Source organism: Fopius arisanus, unplaced genomic scaffold (genome assembly GCF_000806365.1).
Source record: "Fopius arisanus strain USDA-PBARC FA_bdor unplaced genomic scaffold, ASM80636v1 scaffold00085, whole genome shotgun sequence".
In the NCBI taxonomy this organism is placed as follows: domain Eukaryota; kingdom Metazoa; phylum Arthropoda; class Insecta; order Hymenoptera; family Braconidae; genus Fopius; species Fopius arisanus.
In genome coordinates this window covers 252,710-275,031 of record NW_011887824.1, presented here as the reverse complement: position 1 = coordinate 275,031, position 22,322 = coordinate 252,710, and the positions used below count along the sequence as shown (strand labels likewise).

The 22,322-nt window shown below is 32.9% G+C and overlaps 4 protein-coding genes across 4 annotated transcripts; 1 reads left to right on the top strand and 3 right to left on the bottom strand.

Annotated features, from left to right (window-relative positions):
* Positions 1 to 2,230: 2,230 nt before the first annotated feature.
* LOC105270351 (uncharacterized) lies at positions 2,231 to 13,315 on the bottom strand. The gene is made up of 7 exons (XM_011311224.1): positions 13,192 to 13,315; positions 11,548 to 11,913; positions 10,755 to 11,054; positions 8,154 to 8,519; positions 7,361 to 7,624; positions 3,767 to 4,132; positions 2,231 to 2,654 (listed from the first exon to the last, which is right to left on the bottom strand). The coding sequence occupies exons 1-7, from the start codon at positions 13,256 to 13,258 to the stop codon at positions 2,347 to 2,349; spliced, it is 2,037 nt and encodes a 678-aa protein (XP_011309526.1). The 5' UTR covers positions 13,259 to 13,315; the 3' UTR covers positions 2,231 to 2,346.
* LOC105270339 (uncharacterized) lies at positions 7,209 to 10,337 on the bottom strand. Its single transcript, XM_011311200.1, has 3 exons — positions 10,186 to 10,337; positions 8,154 to 8,519; positions 7,209 to 7,624 (listed from the first exon to the last, which is right to left on the bottom strand). The coding sequence occupies exons 1-3, from the start codon at positions 10,250 to 10,252 to the stop codon at positions 7,317 to 7,319; spliced, it is 741 nt and encodes a 246-aa protein (XP_011309502.1). The 5' UTR covers positions 10,253 to 10,337; the 3' UTR covers positions 7,209 to 7,316.
* Positions 13,316 to 14,297: 982 nt separating the features above from the next.
* Positions 14,298 to 18,419, top strand: LOC105270338 (putative beta-carotene-binding protein). The gene is made up of 6 exons (XM_011311199.1): positions 14,298 to 14,364; positions 14,877 to 14,917; positions 15,567 to 15,769; positions 15,963 to 16,134; positions 16,771 to 16,920; positions 18,209 to 18,419. Exons 1-6 carry the CDS (start codon positions 14,345 to 14,347, stop codon positions 18,361 to 18,363), a joined length of 741 nt encoding a protein of 246 aa, XP_011309501.1. The 5' UTR covers positions 14,298 to 14,344; the 3' UTR covers positions 18,364 to 18,419.
* Positions 18,420 to 18,426: 7 nt separating this feature from the next.
* LOC105270337 (uncharacterized) lies at positions 18,427 to 20,634 on the bottom strand. The gene is made up of 3 exons (XM_011311198.1): positions 20,247 to 20,634; positions 19,443 to 19,823; positions 18,427 to 18,764 (listed from the first exon to the last, which is right to left on the bottom strand). Exons 1-3 carry the CDS (start codon positions 20,308 to 20,310, stop codon positions 18,466 to 18,468), a joined length of 744 nt encoding a protein of 247 aa, XP_011309500.1. The 5' UTR covers positions 20,311 to 20,634; the 3' UTR covers positions 18,427 to 18,465.
* Positions 20,635 to 22,322: the final 1,688 nt, after the last annotated feature.

The following is a 22,322-nucleotide window of genomic DNA, read 5'->3' as shown; positions in this document are numbered from 1 at the left end:
ATATAGCGCCGTACTTACTCGTCTGTTTTATCGCCTTTATCAGTATTTCTGTTGGATAATTATAAATTTAAATTTTGCTGGCTGGTTCCTTACATGGTGATTAAAAATCGAAATGGGATCAAATATAAGACGATCACTCGTGAACAATACGATAAAGAAATAGAGAAAAAGAACAGGGGAAATAATAATAACAATAGTAAATAAACTATGACAAACTTAACGAACAGGTGAAAGAAAATGACTAGAACAGATCTGACTAGAATAAGGCACCCCAAGGGGGCGGTAATCATTGAAAGAAACTTGGTGTTATATTCTTCATTATTATCATGATTTTATTTGTTTTATATCGAAGAAAGATTAATGAAATTCGTACGTGGTGCGATTTAGTTTTTTTTAAGATTGATCAGGAATGCTTGAATGGTTGAGCATAGAAGTTATAGATTAAGGCTTGTAGCATTGCCAAAGGCAAAATGGTTTTTGTATTAACGATTCTTTTTTTATAAGATCTGCAGTAAGACTTTTATGTTTTGGAGAATTATTTTAAGTATGAACGCGATAACATTATAATTTGTTTTCTTGTATCTGATTTTATGATTTTATGATTTGAACAATGTGATTTAAAGCTCAAGGGAAATCAGTACAATTGTAATCCAGAAGACTGCTATGATTTAAAATAATGTAGAGTAATAAAGAAAAAAATCAGGGTTTAACTATCACTAAAAAAAGAGAAAACGATCATTTGTAGAAATTTACCTTTTTCCTTTTTTTTACGAAGAAAGGGGAGAATGTAATGAACCAGCCAGTAAAATTTAAATTTATAATTAGTTAACAGAAATACTGATAAACACATACGGAACGCCGCTAGATGGCTGAAATCGGTCGTAAGGGAAATGTTGCTGCTAAGGTATCAAGAAACCGACCGCGGCACGGATATTCAGATACTCTGAGTGTGCTCGAAGAGTGCACTTCGGACAGCCCCGGTTGTCCCTAGTGAAACTTTTGTACGCGACTTGTGAGTAGCATTTGCTATAGTTCATTCTCGCGATTTTGGGCGCTCCATCCGAGCTGCCAATGAATAAATTAATTTGTTAGTAGCTTGTTGGCTATAGTCGAGTCATTTTAAGTAGCCGTTGGCTATAGTGGAGTCAGTTGCAAGTAGCCTGTTGGCTATAGTAGAGTCATTCGCAAGCAACCTGCTGGTTGTAGTAGAATCACAATTTGCCAGCAACCTGCTGGTTGTAGTAGAGTGGGGAGGGATCTGAAATTAACCGTTCATTAGCTGCACTTTGGGGTGGGGGGAAATTATTTAACATGATAATAATTATTATCACACCCTGCACTGAGAAATATCGTAAGAGAGAATCGGAGGAGAGTTCCGACAATCAGCCGAGCCCGAGATAGAGAATTGTTTAAAAGAAATGCATAAATACAATCTGTATACAATGTGAGTGCCGGGTAAGATTTTCGGAAAATGTCTAGTTCAGGTCCACCACGCCATTCTGCTTGTTGTATGATGGATTGTATGAGTTTCCGTCACCTAATTGAGGATCTGATCACATTTTATGCCGAAACAGTTAGTCTAGGAGATATGACACACCACTACCCTTTCCGTTATGCAGAACTACGGCGAGCCCGTAACGGTGTTTTCGGCCTCACAAAACACATTATTACACTGGTAGACAATAGACACACAAAAAGATGGATGTTCATGCCGGCTTGAGCACATTATCTAAAACTCTGAATTTACCTCACCCACCCACCTACCTTCAGTGATTTATCCGCTGCTATCCTTCCGTAGCAATTCAAATATATTGAATATAATTGAACAGCAGGCATTGGGAGGGTCAAGGAATTTCAGGGACAACACAGTTTCCCCCAAGACTCTTTTTCAATGTATTTATCGCCATGTGGTTGCTTCTTCTCTTCTCTTTTCATTTTCTGTGAACTGAGAGGATACGAAAGGGTTTTTCATTAGCGAAATCATTATTTCAATGATTATTGTTTTTGGTGGACCTCAACCACACATTTACCAAAACTTTTTCAGCACATGTAGAATTGGGTGAAGCTATTGATGAATGAGTCGAATTGAAATCCATCCAATTGTAGTTTAAAATAAATTATAAATGACAGATTCTAAAATCTTTTTTTAAAAATCTTGAATTTTATATTTTTGTTCCTCTATGTAGAAATCCATTTATAATTGAAAAAAAATTGATTAACAAATAAAAACAGTTTTTATTTTTCTTCATTCTATACAGTATTTACATGAGAATTTTCATTAAGTTTTCATTGAAAATTTGGATTTAAAACGAGTAATCATCGACGCACAAGACATAATACTGAAATTTATTCACGATCAGGGAATAGTTCGTCGAAAGTGAAGTTTTTGCATATTTTATTGGCGAGTTCTAGAATTTTTGCTGATATTGACTTCTCCAGACTTGGTTGGATTCCAGCAATGATTTCTTGACGATTCGTGTTGAGTACAGCATTAATGGCCTCGCTGAATGTCACATCCGGACCTTCACTTGCCACAAATTTCGAAATGTAATCTTTGATGCCAAGTTTCAAAGACATTGAGTTGAAGAAAAGACGTTGGCCTTTCTTCGTGTTGACTATTTCGTATTTAAGAACTGCTTGGCCGCTGACATCCGCTAAGGATAAACAATTTTATCATAAATAAATATTATTATTGTTCATAATTTCAATTGCGGCAATTTCATTAAAAAAGATAATCTACGGTTAGAATGTTTTTTTTTCATTTGAAGCATAGTTCCATGTGAATTTTCAGTATTCAGAATTCAATTAATTCTATAAACTCCATTTTTCATGATGAATGATTATAAAAATTGGAATGGCATTTCTAATTTTTTAATTACCGCAAAAACAATTAAACTTTACGAGAAAAGGTTTCTGAATTTTCTGGAATTTCGATGACTGTATTATGTGGGCCTGAGAAAGCAAATTTCACTGAAGAATTGAAATAATTATTTGTTGAAAGAAGCTTGAAGGGCGATTTATTAACAGTGAATTGAATCCTAAGCAAGAGTCAAAAGTCACAATTTTAATTCCAAATTTGTATTTCCAAGTAAAATGCTTACTAAAAATAATTTTATTGGAAAATTGAATTCGATCTTCTTACGCAAATTTTTCTATTGAGACAATTAAAATAACCAAGCCGAAAACGAAAATTTTATCACTTTTTATGTGCAACATTTTGTATCGAATGTCCATATTCATAAAGTGGCAAGAAAAACTGTTGATTTTTTAAATTGAAATCGGCGAAAAATAAATTTTCTCCCCAGCGGGAGAAAAATTATCTTCTCACCACGGAAGGTAAAATAAAGAAGGCTTATCCACTAGCTTACTTCCTTAATTCTGCACGTGGGCAAGCCTTCTTTACTTTACCTCCCTAGGTGACAGTGATACTATTTCCACTGAAAACAGATCGTTGTAGATCCGGTAAATGTATGACTTGAGAGAATTCCGCCTTTCATTATCACAAAAACTGCATAAATGCCGAAGGAGAACACTTAAACGGAACGTGACAAAATGAATAACAAATGATTGACTGTTATCAGCGAGCGGTTGTTTTTCACCAGTTGCAAACAATTCAGCGAGAAAATAATACAAATGAAATATTTTATGAAGTATAAAATCAGTGTAAAATATTTTAAATGCAGCCAGTCAATTTTTTGGAGCGACAATAAAAAAAATTCCGGTGGAAATAAATAATGAGAAGAGTAATCATTAAAAAATGAATTACCTGTGTCGATTTCGACGGGTCCTTTAGCATTAACCGGCACGACAATTTTGGCCGAGACGTCGTAATCTCCTTGAAGCTTGAGTTTCTCAAAATGCACTTGGATATCGATCTGCTTCTTATCGAGATCAACATTGAGTTTATCGAGGATAAAAGTCGGAATGCCATAGAGCTTAACATTACGAGCGTAAGCCTTGATTTCAGGAGAATCAGCTAGTGGCAATCCTTCTGGTAAGAAGAAAGGTTCAACTGATGGCACATCCAACTCTGGAATTCCTTCACGTATTTTTCCTCGGAGTGCCTCCACGCTCTTTCTCACGCATTCATTCAAATTTGCATCTTTTCGCCCGCAAACGCTAATGTATGAAGCTAAAAATATATAAGTAATCGTTAAAACAATCAAATAATAAATAAAAGGATTCACAATTAATAGACGAAGAGAAAAATAATTCGGAATCAAACATAAATTGAGGAGCACGATTTTATGGAATAGCTTCTTGGAATAAACGTAATTGTTATTAAGTGGTTAACGCGATTATATGATGGTAGCACATTTTGTGTTACGTGTTGGTGCAAAAATTGAAATATAATTGAAATATTGTTGAATGATATAAGTATATTAGTATTCTAGTCGTTTCAGAGACAATGAAATCATGAAAAATATAATAAATGCATTTTAGCAGTTCATTTTATGTTTCCAGATTATGTTTATTAGACAATACGATTGTGAGAGACTTGTTTTTATTTTAAATTATGGGAGAAGAACAGTAAAGTTATGACAATCTCGGTTTGTCTATTTGAAAAATAAATTATTTTTATTTTTTTCTGCGATAATTCGCAGGCAAAAATCAAATTACAAACGTTCGATGTTTCAAATTATTTCAAATATTTTGGATGTATAATCAACATGATTTCGGATTGATTCTAGCTCGCATTCGAGTTGTTCATTAACTTGTTTTATTACTTAAATTTGATCACAAATTGCTTCGATGAATAGAAAAATTTCGATTAAACCTTAGTTTTGATGCTTTGAATCGCTTATATTTCCCTTCAGTAATTGGAATCAAAACTTCTTGTATTCCCTTTTAAAAAAAAGCATGTAACGTTTTTTGTCAGCTTTTTTTGGTGCATAGCGCGTCGTATACACTAGTAAAATAAAAGCGATGATTTATGAAGAATTTTAAAAAAATACAAATATTGATGGTACAATGATTGTATATATATATATACGAGGGGTTAATACAATTTTTTGAATGAAGATAGTAAGCGGCTCGAAGGATTAAAAATTACATTTGATCCAGAATTTTCATGTTTTTTAACTAATAGCTATTTAAAAAAGTGTTTTAAGTTTAAAAAAAACCGATCATTTTTCCGAATTTTTCCCACCAAAGCCTCATTCCCCCTAAATCTGTAAAAAACACATTTTACATACTTTTCAAATTCATAAAAAAAATACTTACGAACTTCTCCAAGAGTCCAACCACTCAACAAAATAATATTGACACACAACAAAATAGTTTTCGCCATTTTTCAGAACAGATAAAGAAAATTTATAAAAATTTGTATTATTGAGTGGCCCGCGTGTTTAAGGAGAAACTGAGAACTAAAAGTATGAGTCTTGCCTATATACCATCATGCGAAGTCATTTGATCAACGACATCATCACCAATGGAATCATTTATCAGAATGTTTCAGGGCCATGGCCAGGGATCTACCTATGGTGTAAATGCTGATTTCTCCCACTACAAGTAAATACCCCACCATTACCTGCACTCTCTCACTCATTAAAACCTCAATACGCGGAACCGATTCCTTTATTATTTCTGGTTTCTTCATTATCTTATGCCGCGTCACCTCTCCTTTGCATGCATTCTTAATTTTTTTAGTTTTTCATTCATCATTTATGATTTTTTTTACTAGACTGATGAGTTCAACTGGTTATTAATGTTGAGACTTTGTTACTATTTTTTTCGTTGAGCCAAGATATGATTAATCGGGAATTATGAAATATTCAGGAGGAAAATTCTTCATTTTTTATTCTTTATTCTACATTTACCTCACTCACCAGTTCAATCAATTATTAATGCTGAGATTTTGATGCAATTTACATGCTCATTATTTTACTTATTTATTTACTTTATTTTTTACTTTGCATCTAGATAAAGCATTCAGAATAAAATATAATTTAAACTTGGAAGAATATTTATGTATTTTACAGAAAAGAAAAAAAAAGAAGAGCATAAAATGGAATACATGAAGGGACAGTTGAATTCACGTAGGAATAAAAACAATTTTTTTTTTTCAAATTGTTTGTTTATAGAAAAGAAAGCTGTCACAAAATATTTAGGTAAATGTATTGTTTAGAAAGGCCAAAAATACTAATCATTGAAATAATCATTTCTCTGATGAAAAACCCATTCGTTTCCTCTCAGTAGACTGAAATTAAAGAAAAAAGAAAGGAAGAAACAAGAAGGGGAAAAATACATCGAAGAACAGTTTAGAAGGAAACTCGGTTTCCTGAATTGTTTCCTCCATTGAATTATTGACTCTCAACAATGTTACGTTGACAAAAATATCTGCAAGGCTGTGAGAAAATGCAGTCGATAACTAAATATATGTCGGTAATGAGTCATTTATTTGTTTCGATTGTCGAAAGAAAGAAGAAAAACTCAGAAACACTGATGCTTCATAATTCTAATAGAAATAATTTCAAGAGAAAAATTCAAACAGGAATCGAAAATCTATGGAATTTTCTCCATTGAATATACAATAAAATGAACGTATATAACCAATAGCATTTTTTAATGCAATTTTCATAGATTTCAAATTAATTTTCTAACAAGTTTGCTAGGTTTTTTAGTAAATCCTTTTCTGCGTGTACGAATCATTAATTTTTTGCTTCTAAATATTGAAATTCAGGAATATTCTGTCTAGAACAGGTTTTCTAAGTCACCAAATAAATGTGGTGGTAATTTTTTTATTCTAATACAAAAATAGGAAAAACTGTTGATCGTCGGCTTAAATAAAGATATTCAACAGAAAAAGCGGCGAGTGCGCAGCGGTACAAAAACATTGTAGAAAACACCGATTAATTCAGGAAGAGTGAGTCATGTTTGATTGGGTTTGTGAAGTGCTTTCCATCTTCTCTGGAAGTTTCCCTGGAAATTTCCCAACGTAATCTCGATACATCGGCAATCACACTCAAGCAAAAAACTGTTGACTGACAATTATAGAGTGAATGCGTTGGATTTTCCTCGCATGATTTGACAAAAAATAAAGTGATGAAGAGTGATTGAAATGCATTGATTATAATTTCCTTCATGTGAATGTTAATTGCTTTCGCGTAGTTTTTTAAAACACTGCACTGTACAATCAAATTTAATCATTTTCAAGGAAATCATCTTTACAATCTCCTCTAGTTGTGAAATTCAAAGTCGGAAAGGAATTGTCATCAGTTCTTAAATTCTTTTATTGAAACGAAAAATGATGTCTTTCATGTTTAAGATCGAGGCTTTACAGAGGGACTATTGAAGACTTTATACAGAAATGTGTGTTACTCCCTGTCTGGCATCAGCTGGTCGAATGTAAACGCTTTACTGACTTTATTTGCTGTATCAAGGACTTTTTCTGAAGTTGCCTTCTCAACACTGGAAGTGATACTGCTGATAATCTCTTTCTTGCTACCATTCAGAACACTATTAACAGCTTCAGCCAGTGTTGGGTCTTGGCCTTCTGTAGGGATGTAACGAGATTCATAATCGCCGATTATAATTTTGCACTTCATCGATGTAAACATCATGTGTGGGCCGTCTTTTCTGTTCTTGAAATCGAATGTCAGCGAAGCTTCCGCCGAAATATCCTCTGCAAAAAATCAAATTCATAGAGAAAATTAATTTTCATCATGAAAATTCTCCCGTGCGGAAGGAAAAATTTTAAGTAAAAAACTAGCGAATTTACTATAAGATCAAAATGAAACTCTCTTCAATTTTGCCCGTCGAAATGTTAGGTAAGAAAAGGTAAATAAAAAATGGTAATGGAATTTAATATTTATATAAAATTATATGCGTATTACTAACTTGTTAAATTTTTTAATGTGTTTTTTTTATGAGAAGACAAAAAACAGAATGAAAAATCATAGGAAATTAACGCCAAGGGAATTCTAGTGAAAATATCCGCAGAGAATAAGTTACATGAAAAAAATGGAATCTATCAATTATTTTTATTTATAATGATCGATTGACCATTTTAAGAGAATCGGCTAAAAATTAACAGGGAAGTTCAATATAAATCTAATGGATTTTTTTTTCTCATGAAACTGATGAAGCTAATGGAAATTCGTTAGATTTTTCTATAAAATTTAGTTATCTCAATAAATTAAATTTAATCTCACTAGCATTAATTTCAATGGGTCCAATAGCATTAATTGGCACGATGATCCTGGCACTCACGTTGTAGTCACCTTCGAATCGGAGTTTCTTAAAATATAGGTCAATATCCAAAGTCTTTTTTTCAAGGTTGAGGTTATGCTTTTTTATCTCGAAGTCGGAGATACCGTAAATTTTAACATTTCTCGCTGTAGCACGAAAGGCATCGGACTCAGCGATATTGAGTCCTGCTGGAATCTCCAATGGCTCCGTTGATTGAATTCCAAATTCTGGCATGCCCTCACGAAGTTTCTGGCGAAGAGACTCAACCGCATCCTTGATGCACTCATTTAGCTTTGGATTTTTACGACCACAAATCTTGACATAAGAAGCTGCAGATTTTATAGAATTATTATCACGAAGACTAAGTACAAGAGATAAGGGAGAGCGGAGCAAAATCAGACGTCTTCATCTTTTCGGTCTGAATGCAAACTATGTATTCATCAAATCAGACATTTTCGATTTTTTCGCTCGGGATGACTAATTTTTGATCAACAATTTGATTGTGATGCTGTTATAGATACATCCACTGTTAGTAAGTAAATGTATACCTTTATATACATAAAAAAATAATTATTCAATTTTTGTCAATTGTAGCTTCAAATATTAGTTATTCTTAGTTATGCCAACTAATTTTGAGTGCCGGATGATTGTGTTGTTTATTTCCCAGATATTCATTGATGGCCGGGACTTCAGTGGAGTCTAGTCTGAGTTTAGTTAGGATTCAATCGACCTTCAATTATTGGCAACAAATTGATAATCGACATTTATACTTGCACAGTCACGAATTAAATTAATTGATAATTTTTATCAGGATTCAAATCCATTAATCATGGATTAGTTGGAGTCCAGTCCTGTTCTGTCGAGATTTACTTGTAATTTCGTCAAAGTGTACTTGAGATTTCTAATTGGAACTCCGTAAGAATTTAATGAAAGGTTAATCGGGGTTTTAGTTAAGGTTTAGTCAGCATTTACTTGGAGCTTAATCAATGTTTAACCCAAGCTGGTGTTGGAGTTGGAGTTGACTCGGATTTTGTCAGAGTTTAGTCAGGGCTTAGTTGAGACTTAGCCGAAGATTAATCAAGACTTGATCGAAATCTTATTTATTTATTTTTAATAAATAACGAAATGCTCATTTAACTGAATTTAAAGAGGACGACACTTGGTTATTTACATCTATTTTGTAGATTCCTCCAATCATTTTAATTGAAAATTTGAAAGCCTATATTGCTAAGTTATTAGTAAATTTATAGGATAAGAAAAAACATGAAGAATATTCCGTTTCCAGTGATACAAATTATTTCTATATTTTCTTTTCATGCATCGATAGTTCTTCAATCTATGTAAAAGGAATTTCAGAATTAAAAAATTAAAAGAAAATAGATTAATAGAAAATATTTCCTTTTGTAATTTATTATACTATTTAAAATTCCTATAAATGTCAGACGTAATATTATTTCAATTTTTAATTATGTGAGGTTGAATTCTATTTTACAGTCTACCTGGATATTGAAAAAATGGGGCGTAAAAAATAGAAAATGAATGGCAATTAAATCCGTTTTCAATTCTCAATACAACGTTTAAAATGTAGAGAAGTCATTGTTCGAATTTTTAACATTTTCAAGATGTTTTGGGATCAACGATTGATAGACAATTATTAGAAACAATTACTTCCATGGTTTATCCAACAAATTTTCTGTAAATTGAAACATATGCAATTTTTTGTACCCTCGAATAAGGTACGACAATAGAATGACGAATGAATTCATGACAGAATTGGGATTTGGATTCTGAAATTTTTGTAGATTTTTTTTTTGTGTTCCACATATAGGCAATAAATGTAAGAAAAAGGAGCAATATCCCGAACTAAAAAATCTGTCGACTCTTCTATGATTGCAGAATGATCTGCATAAAGTTGTTCAATTTATCTCCAATTATCCAGGGTTTAATCGATGATATTATATTTGTTCTTGAGTAGTAATTGAGGAAATTACTCACGAACTTCAGCACATAACACTGAACCAAGCAGCGCAACATTTAAACAGAGCAATAGGAAGTAGTTCATTTTCTGAAATGAAAAAGTAATATTAAATCTATAGTCCTCCAACTACACAGGGACGAGACTAATGGCGAACTGAAGGCAATCGGGATGAACTCGGAACATTTTATACACAACTCGATGTATAATTTTCCACGGATTTTTTTTTTTGCTCAATGTCTTATTGGAGCATAAAAAAATCAATAAACAGGATACACCAGTAGTTAATGGATTCTTTAACATTTAATTATCACCACTAATAACTGATCGTGAGTATATTGTTCAGCAAGAAGAGAGATGATTACAATCAATGTCAATTTACACATAGAAATGACTATTCCAGTTTCAATGACAGAAACTCATTACCTTTACCTTTCTAATGAATAATTCACGCATTGTAATTTTCCCATTATCTTTAATTACCTCAACACGAATGGATATTTCAAGAAAACAATGAAAAATATTTTTAATAAATCTGTCATTTTCAGACTATAATCAGTCAGTTTGCCACGTTTATATATTTATTCGCGATCTGGAAGTAATTCATCGAAATCGAATCTCGCAGTCATTAGATTAGCCACGTGGATGATTTTTTTGGCAACACCTCGTTCTAAACCCGTGCTTATGCTAGCAATTATTTCTGATTTGCTGGAGTTCAATACATTGTTGATGGCTTCGGAAAATGTTTGGTCTTGGCCGGCTCTGGGGATGAAGTGTGATTCGTAATCACGAATTGTGAGTTTACAAGTTGTAGAAGTGAAGAATATGTGCTGCTTCCCCTTATGCTGGAGGTATTTGAATTTCAAGACGAGTTTGGCGGTGATATCCTCTGTTGATACAATATTTAACGGTTAATTATCAGGAAAAATGCACACTAAAGCTCATTGTTGTAATAAAAATTATTGTAATTAGTAATTTAATTATCTTATTCCAATTCAACATCGAGAAGTTTGAGGCCATGAAATTCATTTAGTTAATAGGATAGAATCCGAGGAATATGTGTAAAGCTAAAAGACAGCGAATTTTTCGTAACTATAATTCCACTCTAGAATATAGGTCTTGAAAGAAAAATCGACGTCTGTTAGATTCCAAGATATTTAAAATAAATATCACAAAACTGAGATCTTAGACGAGTGTCATGTAAATTTTTACGAATTTATAATGTGATTACGCATAATAATTCGTGAATAGTCCTTGCAATGTATGGATTAATGAACTGCATATACCTATACTTAAAGCCTCATTAATTACCATTTGAAACAATAAGTAGAAGGCTCTAAATTAATTATAGAGAAAATTAAATGTTTAGATAGCGATCACACCTGCATCAATTTCAATTGGTCCTCCCGCGCTGATTGGCACAAGAATTCGAGCCGTGATATCATAATCACTTTGGAATTTGAGTTTGTCGAAAGCAGTATCAATTTCCAATGACATGGTATTCAAATTGACATTGACTCTCGTCAGATTAAAATCAGATACGCCAAAGACTTTTGTATTTCGAGTGTGAGCTCGGAAAGCCTGAGAATTTGCAATTATGATATCTTCATCGATCTCCAGAGGTTCCATTGAAGGTATTTGAAGTTCTCTTATGCCACTGCGGAGTTTATTCCGAAGTCCTTCCACGCTGGTCTTCACGCAATTGCTGAGATCTGGATCTCTTCTCCCACATATTTTCAGATATGTAGCTACAAAATATGAAGATAAATAAGAACAATCCATTACTAAAGGATTTTCAGAAGAATTTCAATTCAAAAGACTTGAATTTCTTGACAACGACAAAGTGAAATTTTTGTAGAATTAGTCAATCATAAATAAATTGACTTTTCGAATGGTCAAGTAATCTCACATTTTCAGATCTTTATGGCACTAAGAACTAAGTACATAGTATATGGCACTAAGTATATAGTTGAATATTAATTTGCATGTTATTTCGGTAGATCTCGAACTCGTGTTCAACTTTGGCGCAATGTTGGCCCCATGTTCATCCAATATTCAAAATCCACACAAAGTATGGATTCTTCTCTTTTATAACGCGACAGGCTTCATGCATTCATATTAAAAAAAATAATAATCATTAGTTAAAGTATTAAATTATTCCTCTGACTTGATTGAAAAACGGAGGCAATTGGTGACACCAATATGATTTGTTTAGATCGCTCCAATTACGTCAAACCAGTTGCCACCGTGGAAATATAACAGATGAAAAATATATGGGCAAAAGCATAAAAATACACGCAAATTGGTAGATTATTGTACATGGATTGTATCCGGCAGTTATATATGATATAGAATAAAAAATCTGCTCTGAGAAAACTACTGATGCCCAATGTCAATGGCATTGTCCTTAAATATAATAAGATTGTAAAGTATCGACGTATATAATATGCAATTTGAACAAATATCCATGGATTAAGGATTAATTTTTTTAGTATAAACAAAAAAATTCTTGGATAATCTTCAAAATGTCATATTAATTGGAGTATTTCTGACAAATACACACAGCGTTTAAAAAAATGCCATTATTGTATGAAAGAATTCGTCGAACCTTTGCTAATATATAACATATAGTCATGGTAAATAACAATTTATATATTGCAAGCATTTCAACAGCGAGTCCTTGTGGGATCGCAAATAGGTAGGCTTCAAGTAATTGTATTTTATAATAAACGCTCAATTGAGTTTCATACTTTCATTTAAGTCTAGTAAATATTTTTACTTTTTCAAGGCAGAAATTTGCTTTATCAGTGTAGCATAAAAAAAATATCAAAGTGATATAAATCACGTATATTTTATCATAAATTTTCTCATACATCGTGACAACATATATCCCATTTATGAGAAATTTTATTTAATACAATTTATAGGTCTCATACATTTCTGCTACTTTCTGATCTTCTATTTTTCCCGGGGGTAGAAAGATGGAAAGCAGTATCCCACTTGTTTTTTCTTAAGAGTTTACTTACGAACTTGCGCAGAACATATAGCGACAATGAGGGCAATGCAAAAAACCACTGAGAACACTCTAGCCATGATGACCGAATATTCTCCTGAATTTTTAAACTACCAAAGCTGCCGGACAACCTCGATACCTCAATGAAGGTAAGAGTCCCCCTGTCTTCCTTTTATATCTTCCTGAAAATAAAACCTGAACCTCGAAAAAAATGCCAATGTTAAAGTGGTCCACCTTAGCCATCATCTTATGATAAACAGATGTTTTGCATATAACACGTGCTCCCCACGATTTATCAAACGAAAATTCCCGGAATCTCTTTATAACAGGAAGTTTCAAAAATGAAAAAAATTTGCAGAAGGACAGCCATTTTCATTTCTTTCATCCCAAAGGAGATGCATTACAATCAACATTCTGTGAAGGCTAAATTATCATTTCGTCACACCAATTTATTCTCTAGTTAATTACTAAAATTCAAATGGCGAAATTTTATTAAGTCCTGCTACCAATGTCTAATTATACATTTACGTGTCAGTTTGAAATGTACGTTAATGACGCGTGATTGCAAATATCCACCTGTTCGGCAATATTCTGTTACGGATCGGCGGAATACTGAACTCCAGCTAGTGAGTTTAAGACCCGTGCATTATTGCAATAGTTTGTGTACTTTCGCTTGTGACTGATTGCAAAAATTCATGGAAAGCCTTTTCCCATTGCATTTAAGAAATTTCCCACAACTATTGATCTGTCAAATTTCTATTCAAATTACACCACAAATATTCTCTCGTTGATTTGATTCCATAATCAGCGAAGTAACGGAAGGAAACTTCAACACGTGAATTATCAATCATTAGCATAAATTCATTTGTTGTTTAGAAATGATCCACAGAATCGAGTAGAAAGCGAGGCAAGACATGAGGACAAAGATGAAGAAAAGTCATAAAAAACCAACATTCTCTTGGACATTTTCTTCAATATCCACCCGGGTTTATAAACCCACAAGATTATTGACTGTATTTACCTTTTCGACCAATGGCCGTCAAGTGGCACGAGGTAATCTACTTCTGCAACAACTAGTTGCAATTGATCTTTTTCGAAAACTATTTTATATTCGTGGTTTCTTGGCTCAAACGTGTCTATTCCATCGTGACGAACGGATTGCTATCATGATCGTCAGTTCATTATTGTACGTTGAATTGATAGAGTATTCATTGAGCTGATGAAAAATTGAAATATTTCTATTGTTTTCCATTTGGAAAGAGTCATTAGCTGAAAAAAAAATGGTTTATAAATCAATTGATTGATGGTTTTGGCGATTTATAATTTCATCTTGGATTGACCTCGGCTATTATGTGCCGGTGCTTCAGGGACTCGAGACGTGTCGTTCAATTAAAATGCTGAGGGTCAAATGAATTCCACAAACACGCACACATTGTGAAAGTCAATGAATCTGTGATCGTGACATCCACCATGCATTGCCTTTATTTTCTATCAACAATTATTATACCTGTGTCATCTCAGTGCATTAAAGCGTGATATATTCTCATATTTGCAGGCAAAACTTGAGTTTTATATGAATTATTCCATTTAATCTGTGCTGCTAACTGTTAATAGTTTCTGTTTTTTTTCTACAACGCTAACATGGATTTCTGCAGGGTTTTCCTCCGTGATTTATTGTTATTATTTGTTTATTTTCAGTTTCCTGATGGCGATGGTGAGCCCCGCAATCGCTGTATTACGTCAGTATCCAATTGTGAATCATGAGTTTATTAATGAAGTAGAAAAATTAATGCGAATGGATATCTCTGAGAGGCTAAAATTTAGAGTTTTCAGTAAAAAAAACACATTTACTTCAAGGATAATTAAATCATCATAACTTACTCATTTATTTCGTAACCGAATAATTTTCTAAAGAATTAGCCGATCCAATTTATTGCTGGAAACATTTTTTTATGGAAAAAATGATAGTCATGTTTGTCAAACCGATTTCTACAACGGTACAAATATTTCATAGGGAAAATATTCTATTATTTCCTCTTGAAATAGACTTGACACGCTTAGTAATCAGATATTCATCAAATAATTTAGAAGCGAATTTGTAAACCGATAAATAAGTCGACTTATTTCGTCAGTCACCTTAGCAGGAATATCTCGATAACACAGTTTATTTGATAAGCTATTCGATAATTCTTAATTAGCTCTACAATGAATATCCTGACCAAAATTTGGCTATCTGCCTTAAATTTCCATATTTCCACAATCAATCACTGAAAGCTAATGAAAGTTGACTTCAACCGATTTATCGCCTAAATTCGTCTTTACTATTTCATTAAAGAAATTTGAAGGACAAAGATGGCAAGGAATTTAATGAAACACTTTGGTTTATAGCTCCATACATTAAAGCATGTAAGCGACGCGATCCTGACATAAATAACTGCATTACAAAGACCATTGATGATCTGCGGGAGAAATTGGCAGCAGGAATACCTGAATTGGAGGCACCAGCTATCGAGCCACTCACCTTGAAGCAAATTCGACTGCTACGAGGCCCTCAAGGTGCCCGATTGGATGTTAATCTCACTAACATTCAGGTAACAAATAATGCAACTTGCTTTTATGAATATTTATTTCAGTCCAAACGTTCTCTAATTTATTTGAATCACCAACCTGTTTCGGAAGGAAGAACCTCTCAAAATGCTTTGATAAAATCTTTCATTATTTTTTCATTTTTGGAATTTTTCTGTTTGGTTGATGGGTTGAGTCATTTTTTCAATGTAAATTCAGGTACGAGGCCCGTCGAAATTCAAAGTGCGTGACTTGAAAGCTAACACTGAAGATGTGGAGTTTACATTTACTGTAAGTTTTGATGTACTGAAATTCAGTGGAAAATATCAGATTGATGCTAGACTGCTGTTGTTGAGGCTCGCTGGTAGTGGTGATCTTCATGGAAATTTCAGTGAGTTCCATCTAATCTTTTATTAATATAATTCATTTTTTTGTCAATTGGTTGCCTTTGTCCAGTGATTATTATTAATCAATTAAAAGAGGAAATTATTTTGAGACTAATCGAATTGGCACTCACATTTTCGGATTCCCTTAACCCTTAATCCTTTGAACGGGAGCGTCTAATTTTGTCGGTTTAAAAATTACGGGCGCCAGGGGGGAGGGATTTTTTAATAGACAGAGCTTCAGAGTTACTGTGAAATATCTGAAATAAAATAAAATTGACTCAGTCATTTATCATCAAACTCTGATTTTGCACTCTGATTTGTTGAAAGATCAATCCATCAATTTTTGCACGCGAAATAATCATCAATGAAAATGACGCAATTCACACAACATTCAACGTTATTAAACATCTCAAATAATGATTTCGGATGTGAAGACATTGATATAAATTAGTCCAGTCCCTATCCTATAATTTATTTAAAAATGAAAATATTTTGTTGTTAAAAAAATGATTGATGTCTTCACCAACTTCTTGAGCAAGTGGTTCCAAGTTAGTGCCCCTTGAACACCGATACTTATCCATTAAGAAATAGTCAACATCCCGTGTAAATGTTGTAACACCAATTGATTCTCTCATTTCCAGCTGGTTATGAGTCAAGCGTAATCCTGCGAGCAAATAAAATCAAGCGAGATGGCAACATCTACCTTAACTTCGAAAAAATGAAGCTGAATATAAAAATAGGCACAGCCCACATATATCTCAATAATCTATTCGGAGGTGATCCAATATTAGGTAAGAATTTTTCCTTCCACCATCGGTTAAAAAAAAGTTGAATCCTGAACGCTGAAGTTTAGTGCCGTAACTATTAATTCCACTATCATAAACCTTGTAATTAAGATAATTTTTTTTACAATTTATGTTCGTGACCGATTTGAGCGAATGGTGATGTTAAATCATTAGTTGTTGGACAAGTGCGGTTTACAAATAAAGCACATGCCAAGCATTGCAACTTAAAGATCATAACTCCGAAGACTCATTTGCTAGGAAATTCTATCGCAATTCTCTAAGAAACATATACAGTATATCGGTATTTGAATTAAAATTTTCTTGAAAAATTCCATTTGTTTTTTGCGCTGATTCTATTGAATTTTCAATAGGTAAAATTTAACAGATTTTGAATTCCTGTTTACAATCATCTCTTGAATGAAAATCTAGAAATTTAAAGTAGATAGTAACATTTTTGTAATTATCTTTTTGTCGAGCCAAATGAAAACTGCAAAATAGGTTGTTTGAGAAATTGGCTATCTCTCTTACTTTTGGAGATATCAATGATTATCTCACCGAATATAAATAGACTCATCATTTGATTTATCGATTCTTTATTGATTTCGTACAGAAATTCAAAGTCTATTACATTTTTCCTATGGAATACTCAATACAAAATTTTGGGTAAAAGCTTCTTTCAATAGAATTCCAATAGAATTCTCCAATGAACTTGTTAGGGCTTCTATTGAATTTTTTAATGTGGAAGAGCGTTTTATTCTGCGATGAATGCCAGTCGATCATTGATTATCGATCAACTAATGATCAATCAACGATCGACCAACTGAACAAGTCAATCTCCTTATTAAAAATATTCAAGAGCCATCGGTTGGCTACGCAACGATTTTTCCTGAAAAGGGGCATTTATTATATAAGCATGTAGTACTAGCATTTATTTTTTGGTATAAAAAACCATAAGTCATGGAGACATAACGACTTGAATTAATGTGCTGAATAATGAAACTAATGATTCAGTATTGAAGTACCGAAAACTCTTATTTTCAGTCGATTCTACGTTTTATTAAAATATCAATTTAATAACATGAAAATACATTTTTGTTTAAAATTCTCTCCACCCCAGATATGACTTCTCTCTAAAAGCAATCGTCTGATGAAAGATAAAAAAATGAAGTTATAAAAATTGTAATGGATTAATGGAATCGATTGGTTACCTTCAAGTACTTGAATGCTAAATTAATTAATACCGACAGTAATTACAATTATCAAGCAATAATTAAGGAATTCATGACGATTTCAGGTCCAGCAAGTAACCAAGTGCTGAATGCAAACAGCAATTTATTAATCGACGAATTGCGACCAGTTTTGGAAGAAGCTCTCTCTGATTTATTTACTGAAGTGGCCAACAAAGTTACTAGATCATTCACATACAACGAATTGTTTCCCCTCGATTAAATTTACATTGAATCAATCAATTGCTCAATTAACCAATTACAATTTCATTGGTATAATTTTGTCTTTGTTGTCTTTTTGTTGTGAAAAACTAACAACCATGTCTCAAGGCAAGATCTCATCTTTGGTTAGAGCTCCAAAGGCTCGGGCAGCTAATGCTTTAGCTATCGATGTAGCTGTTTCCTCAATTATTGGATTTATTATATCGAGCACTAAACGGGGACTTCCATTGAAGAAAGTTGCTGCTGCATCGGCTGCGGCTTTGTAGGCGGGCTGTGCCTTTAGTTGGATATTTCCATCTCCAACCCGAATTTTCGTCAACAATTTGTGCACTTGAACTCTTCGAATTCCGTTCTTATCAGTTACTTCTCGTCCTTGGGCTTGAACTCGTACTTGAGTGTTTGCTGAAGTGGAACAAGCAATTGGGAATTGGTTACTTTAAGTGATCGAAGGATATTTGTGAGAAGAAAAAATCAATCGACTTCTTCAATCCAATTTTCGTTGAAATTCCAGGATTTGGACACGAAAAAGGTATATTTTTTTGGTAAAAATCGGCATGTACAGTAATTGATTTTTTAGTTATTGTTTAGTAGTTCTAGCATTTTTGAAAGCATTATAGAAATTGAAATAGAAAAAAATTGAATCGTCTCGACAATGGGGCCAATAAGATCATTTTATCAATTTTATCATTTTTGTAACAAATTACTCTTTAAATATTTCAAAACCGTAAATTTGCGTGAAAGTTATTTCCATTTTTTCCTGAAAAATTAGGTAATTTCCTTGAATATTTAATGAAATTTTCCTAATGAGTTGAAATAATTAAAAATTGAATAACTTTTTTCAGAATGTCCAAGGCATTAGAAATTTAATCGAGTTTGATGTCCGATTCTCATAATTAGATTTGAAATTGAAACTGTCACTGAAATGTTCATTGAATTTTCAAACTTTCATGGACGATGTAATCATTTTTTCATATCAAAGAGTTTTTATCGAATAGGAAAAAATGATATTCTTAAAAAATTGCTAAATATTCTTAAAACAATGAAACATCATTTTGAATTATTAATTTAGTTAAGGCTTACTGAAATTTCCTCTGAACCCTCCATTCCCATTGAGTGTGAGCAGCAGAAGACTTCCCTTGACATCATAATTTCCTTTCACATGAATGTACGGGAATAGAGCTTTCAAAGCAACTGTCAAATCATCCGGTTGGGCATGTAGCTCATCAATTTTGTAGTTAGTTCCGCCATAAACTCTCACACCAGTCAAATTAGCCTTAATCTTGATGGCATCCAGACTGCGATCAATTACGAGGGAAGGTAGAATCAGAGGATCCATTGGTGGTATTTTCAGGGAAGGTATTCCTTTGACTAATTGCGGTGTAACTAGTTCCAGTTGTTGCAGCACACACTTGTCATATTCAGCTGGAGGACTGGCACGTGGACAGGGAGTCACACCAGGTGCTGAATATTCAATTGACTTTATATCCTAACTTATTTTCTAATGATTATGTATCACACCTTTTTTGTGCTGACGGGCAAAAAAGAACAGAGGGACATTGGAAAGTTTGCTCCAGTAGAAAGTGATTCAGGACGTGCTTGGAGACATAATAATCTCTTTTCAATAATCATCAGTCGAATTGCAACAAAATAAAAAATCGACAACTTCTGGAGTCAATATTTCATTAACAAATGTAAATTAAAAAGGAATTTCCTGTCAAGCAATGGGATTTTCCACTAAGTTCTCTTTCAACCGTTTTCACTAAAACCATTCATTTTTCAATTCACAATTAACAAATGATTTTACTTTTTCCAGTCGATTTCTCCACTACGGCAATCGTCTACCAAAAATGGAAAACTTGATTTTCAATTTATTCATTTACTTACGCAATTCTCCCGAGATTTTTCCACTCCACGTGAGTAGCAAGATAAATGCAATGTAACAAATCATTTTTGACTGACTAGTAATCGATAAAAAATAGAATAGAATAGAAAAGAAAAAAGTAAATAGAGTTTGATTTGATCAATTCACTGGTGTTTGTGGACACTCTGTACACGGGGTAATAGCAATTACCAATGGGCCGGTTTCATTGAAAATGTGAGCGTTGTTCACTAGCTGGTGTATATATAAAGTAAGCGCTAACTTTCTCCATTCCAAAGTTGTGTTTGAATATGTGCTTTTACCCCACCCTCTTTTTTTTATACTTATATAGATGTAATAGGGAATTTATCACGGTAGAATGCTCGGCTTTTTAACTCAGTCATGGCCGTACAAAGACCTGGTAGAAACAAAATGCACAGATACTTGGATACGTTGTATGTGTTATTGTAATTGTCCGGTTTTATTACGGATATTGTCATTGGTGTCATCGTGTTACTCGTCATTGACGACAGTCTAATGGATATTCCTGTCGTATACTCTCCGACAATTATATGCGGAGATATAAATCTTTTTGGGTTTGTCCTCCAAATGAAAAAAATCCGCCTTTGTCATCAGTGTAATTATTGTCGTTTCAGATTTTACTTTGTTTTCTTAGAAAATGAGGAATTCATGTTTTTATGTCCGAATAAATAGTTTTAGAGTCAGAAATGCGGCTGTCATGTTTTTAAATTGAGACTTTTATGATTCTCTGATTATTTGAAAATAGTAATTGAAGACTTTGCAATGACGATTTAATATACTCTGTTGGATGTCATTTTGATGGAGTACGAATAAATATACTCCAAATGAATCAGTTAAATTAAGAAAATTACTTTTCCAAATTGCTAATGTTTTACGTGGTAAGTCCACTCCTTACCAGAACAATCTATTAACTGTCATTTATGTAATTCTAAAATATTTCAATTAATTCTTAATGATACCATGAAATTTATTTAAAAAGCAAAACGACAACAGATTCAAATCGTCGTTCTAACTCAAATCTCAAACAATGAAAATCAATTTTGTTCATCTCAATTGTCACCAATAAATTACAAGTGGTTTCTAAAAAATAGCATTATTTAAAATAATGAGATGAAATTAAAGTCAATTTTTTTATATAAAATCTTATGTGTCTAATTTTCGGACAGTATTAGGGTAGTGTTAGAGATTTAAAGAGATAAATTGCTTTTGTTATAGGAAATTTTAGGTGATATCAACACTTAAAATGAAAGAACATGGGAGACTTTTTTTGCTTTTAACGCCTAAAAAAAGTCTGAACTAAAAAATCGATTTAGTTTCCCACGAGAAAACAGCGGGATAGAAAAATCTTGAGAAAAATGACTTATTGTCTATCGCTGTATTTCACTGGATCTATCATTTTTTCATTCACATTTTTCCACTCGATTGATTTCATTTTATCCTTCACTGTCTGCATCGGTGAGGGCGTCAACCGACCCGTAGTCGCCATGAAACCTGAAGTCGAAAGTCGTCAGGTGAATCGCGTACATTCTGTGTATTCTCGTCAGTATGATTTTCTTCGCCTTTTTTCTCACAATGTGACTGGTGAGAATGTGATATTTTTGTATCAAAGGGAGAGGCGAAACATTTTTATCTCTCTGAATCTATAAGTCTCCACATTTGAGATGAATCACCTAATACGGAATTTTACATAATTAATGCATATGAAAGGGAAATTTGATACATAGTAATTGTCTTTGAACAGAATCGTTTGAATGAAGAACACATTAATTTTTTATCCCTTTTAAGTAACAGTAATTTGGAATCACCTTCTCTTTCTCTCTTTTATTCTTATTTGAAATATAATATTTCCTTCTCTAAGAAAGAACTCATGAAACAAAATTTGTTATAGCCATCTATTTCGTTTAGATTATGATCATAATCTTAATTATATATTATTTTATTACAATACGTTTATAAAAAAGGGGAGATCCGGGAGGAATGGCATTTCAAAAAATAAAGTAAAAATCATAAAATTCGTTATACTTCACTCTTGAAAAATTGTTAACTTAGACTTCCAACGA

Excerpts from the sequence above, each read along its gene's own strand:
- LOC105270339 (XM_011311200.1), bottom strand. The coding sequence starts at position 10,252 with ATGAACTACTTCCTATTGCTCTGTTTAAATGTTGCGCTGCTTGGTTCA. Across the intron at positions 8,520-10,185 it reads AGTGTTATGTGCTGAAGTTC|CTTCTTATGTCAAGATTTGT; the intron begins GTGAGTAATTTC and ends TAAAATCTGCAG. Across the intron at positions 7,625-8,153 it reads ACCCATTGAAATTAATGCTA|AGGATATTTCGGCGGAAGCT; the intron begins GTGAGATTAAAT and ends GATTTTTTGCAG.
- LOC105270338 (XM_011311199.1), top strand. The coding sequence starts at position 14,345 with ATGATCGTCAGTTCATTATT. Across the intron at positions 15,770-15,962 it reads TTAATCTCACTAACATTCAG|GTACGAGGCCCGTCGAAATT; the intron begins GTAACAAATAAT and ends ATGTAAATTCAG. Across the intron at positions 16,921-18,208 it reads CGGAGGTGATCCAATATTAG|GTCCAGCAAGTAACCAAGTG; the intron begins GTAAGAATTTTT and ends TGACGATTTCAG.
- LOC105270351 (XM_011311224.1), bottom strand. The coding sequence starts at position 13,258 with ATGGCTAGAGTGTTCTCAGTGGTTTTTTGCATTGCCCTCATTGTCGCT. Across the intron at positions 8,520-10,754 it reads CGATGAATTACTTCCAGATC|CTTCTTATGTCAAGATTTGT; the intron begins GCGAATAAATAT and ends TAAAATCTGCAG. Across the intron at positions 7,625-8,153 it reads ACCCATTGAAATTAATGCTA|AGGATATTTCGGCGGAAGCT; the intron begins GTGAGATTAAAT and ends GATTTTTTGCAG.
- LOC105270337 (XM_011311198.1), bottom strand. The coding sequence starts at position 20,310 with ATGATTTGTTACATTGCATTTATCTTGCTACTCACGTGGAGTGGAAAA. Across the intron at positions 19,824-20,246 it reads AAAAATCTCGGGAGAATTGC|CACCTGGTGTGACTCCCTGT; the intron begins GTAAGTAAATGA and ends TTGAATATTCAG. Across the intron at positions 18,765-19,442 it reads AGGGTTCAGAGGAAATTTCA|CAAACACTCAAGTACGAGTT; the intron begins GTAAGCCTTAAC and ends GTTCCACTTCAG.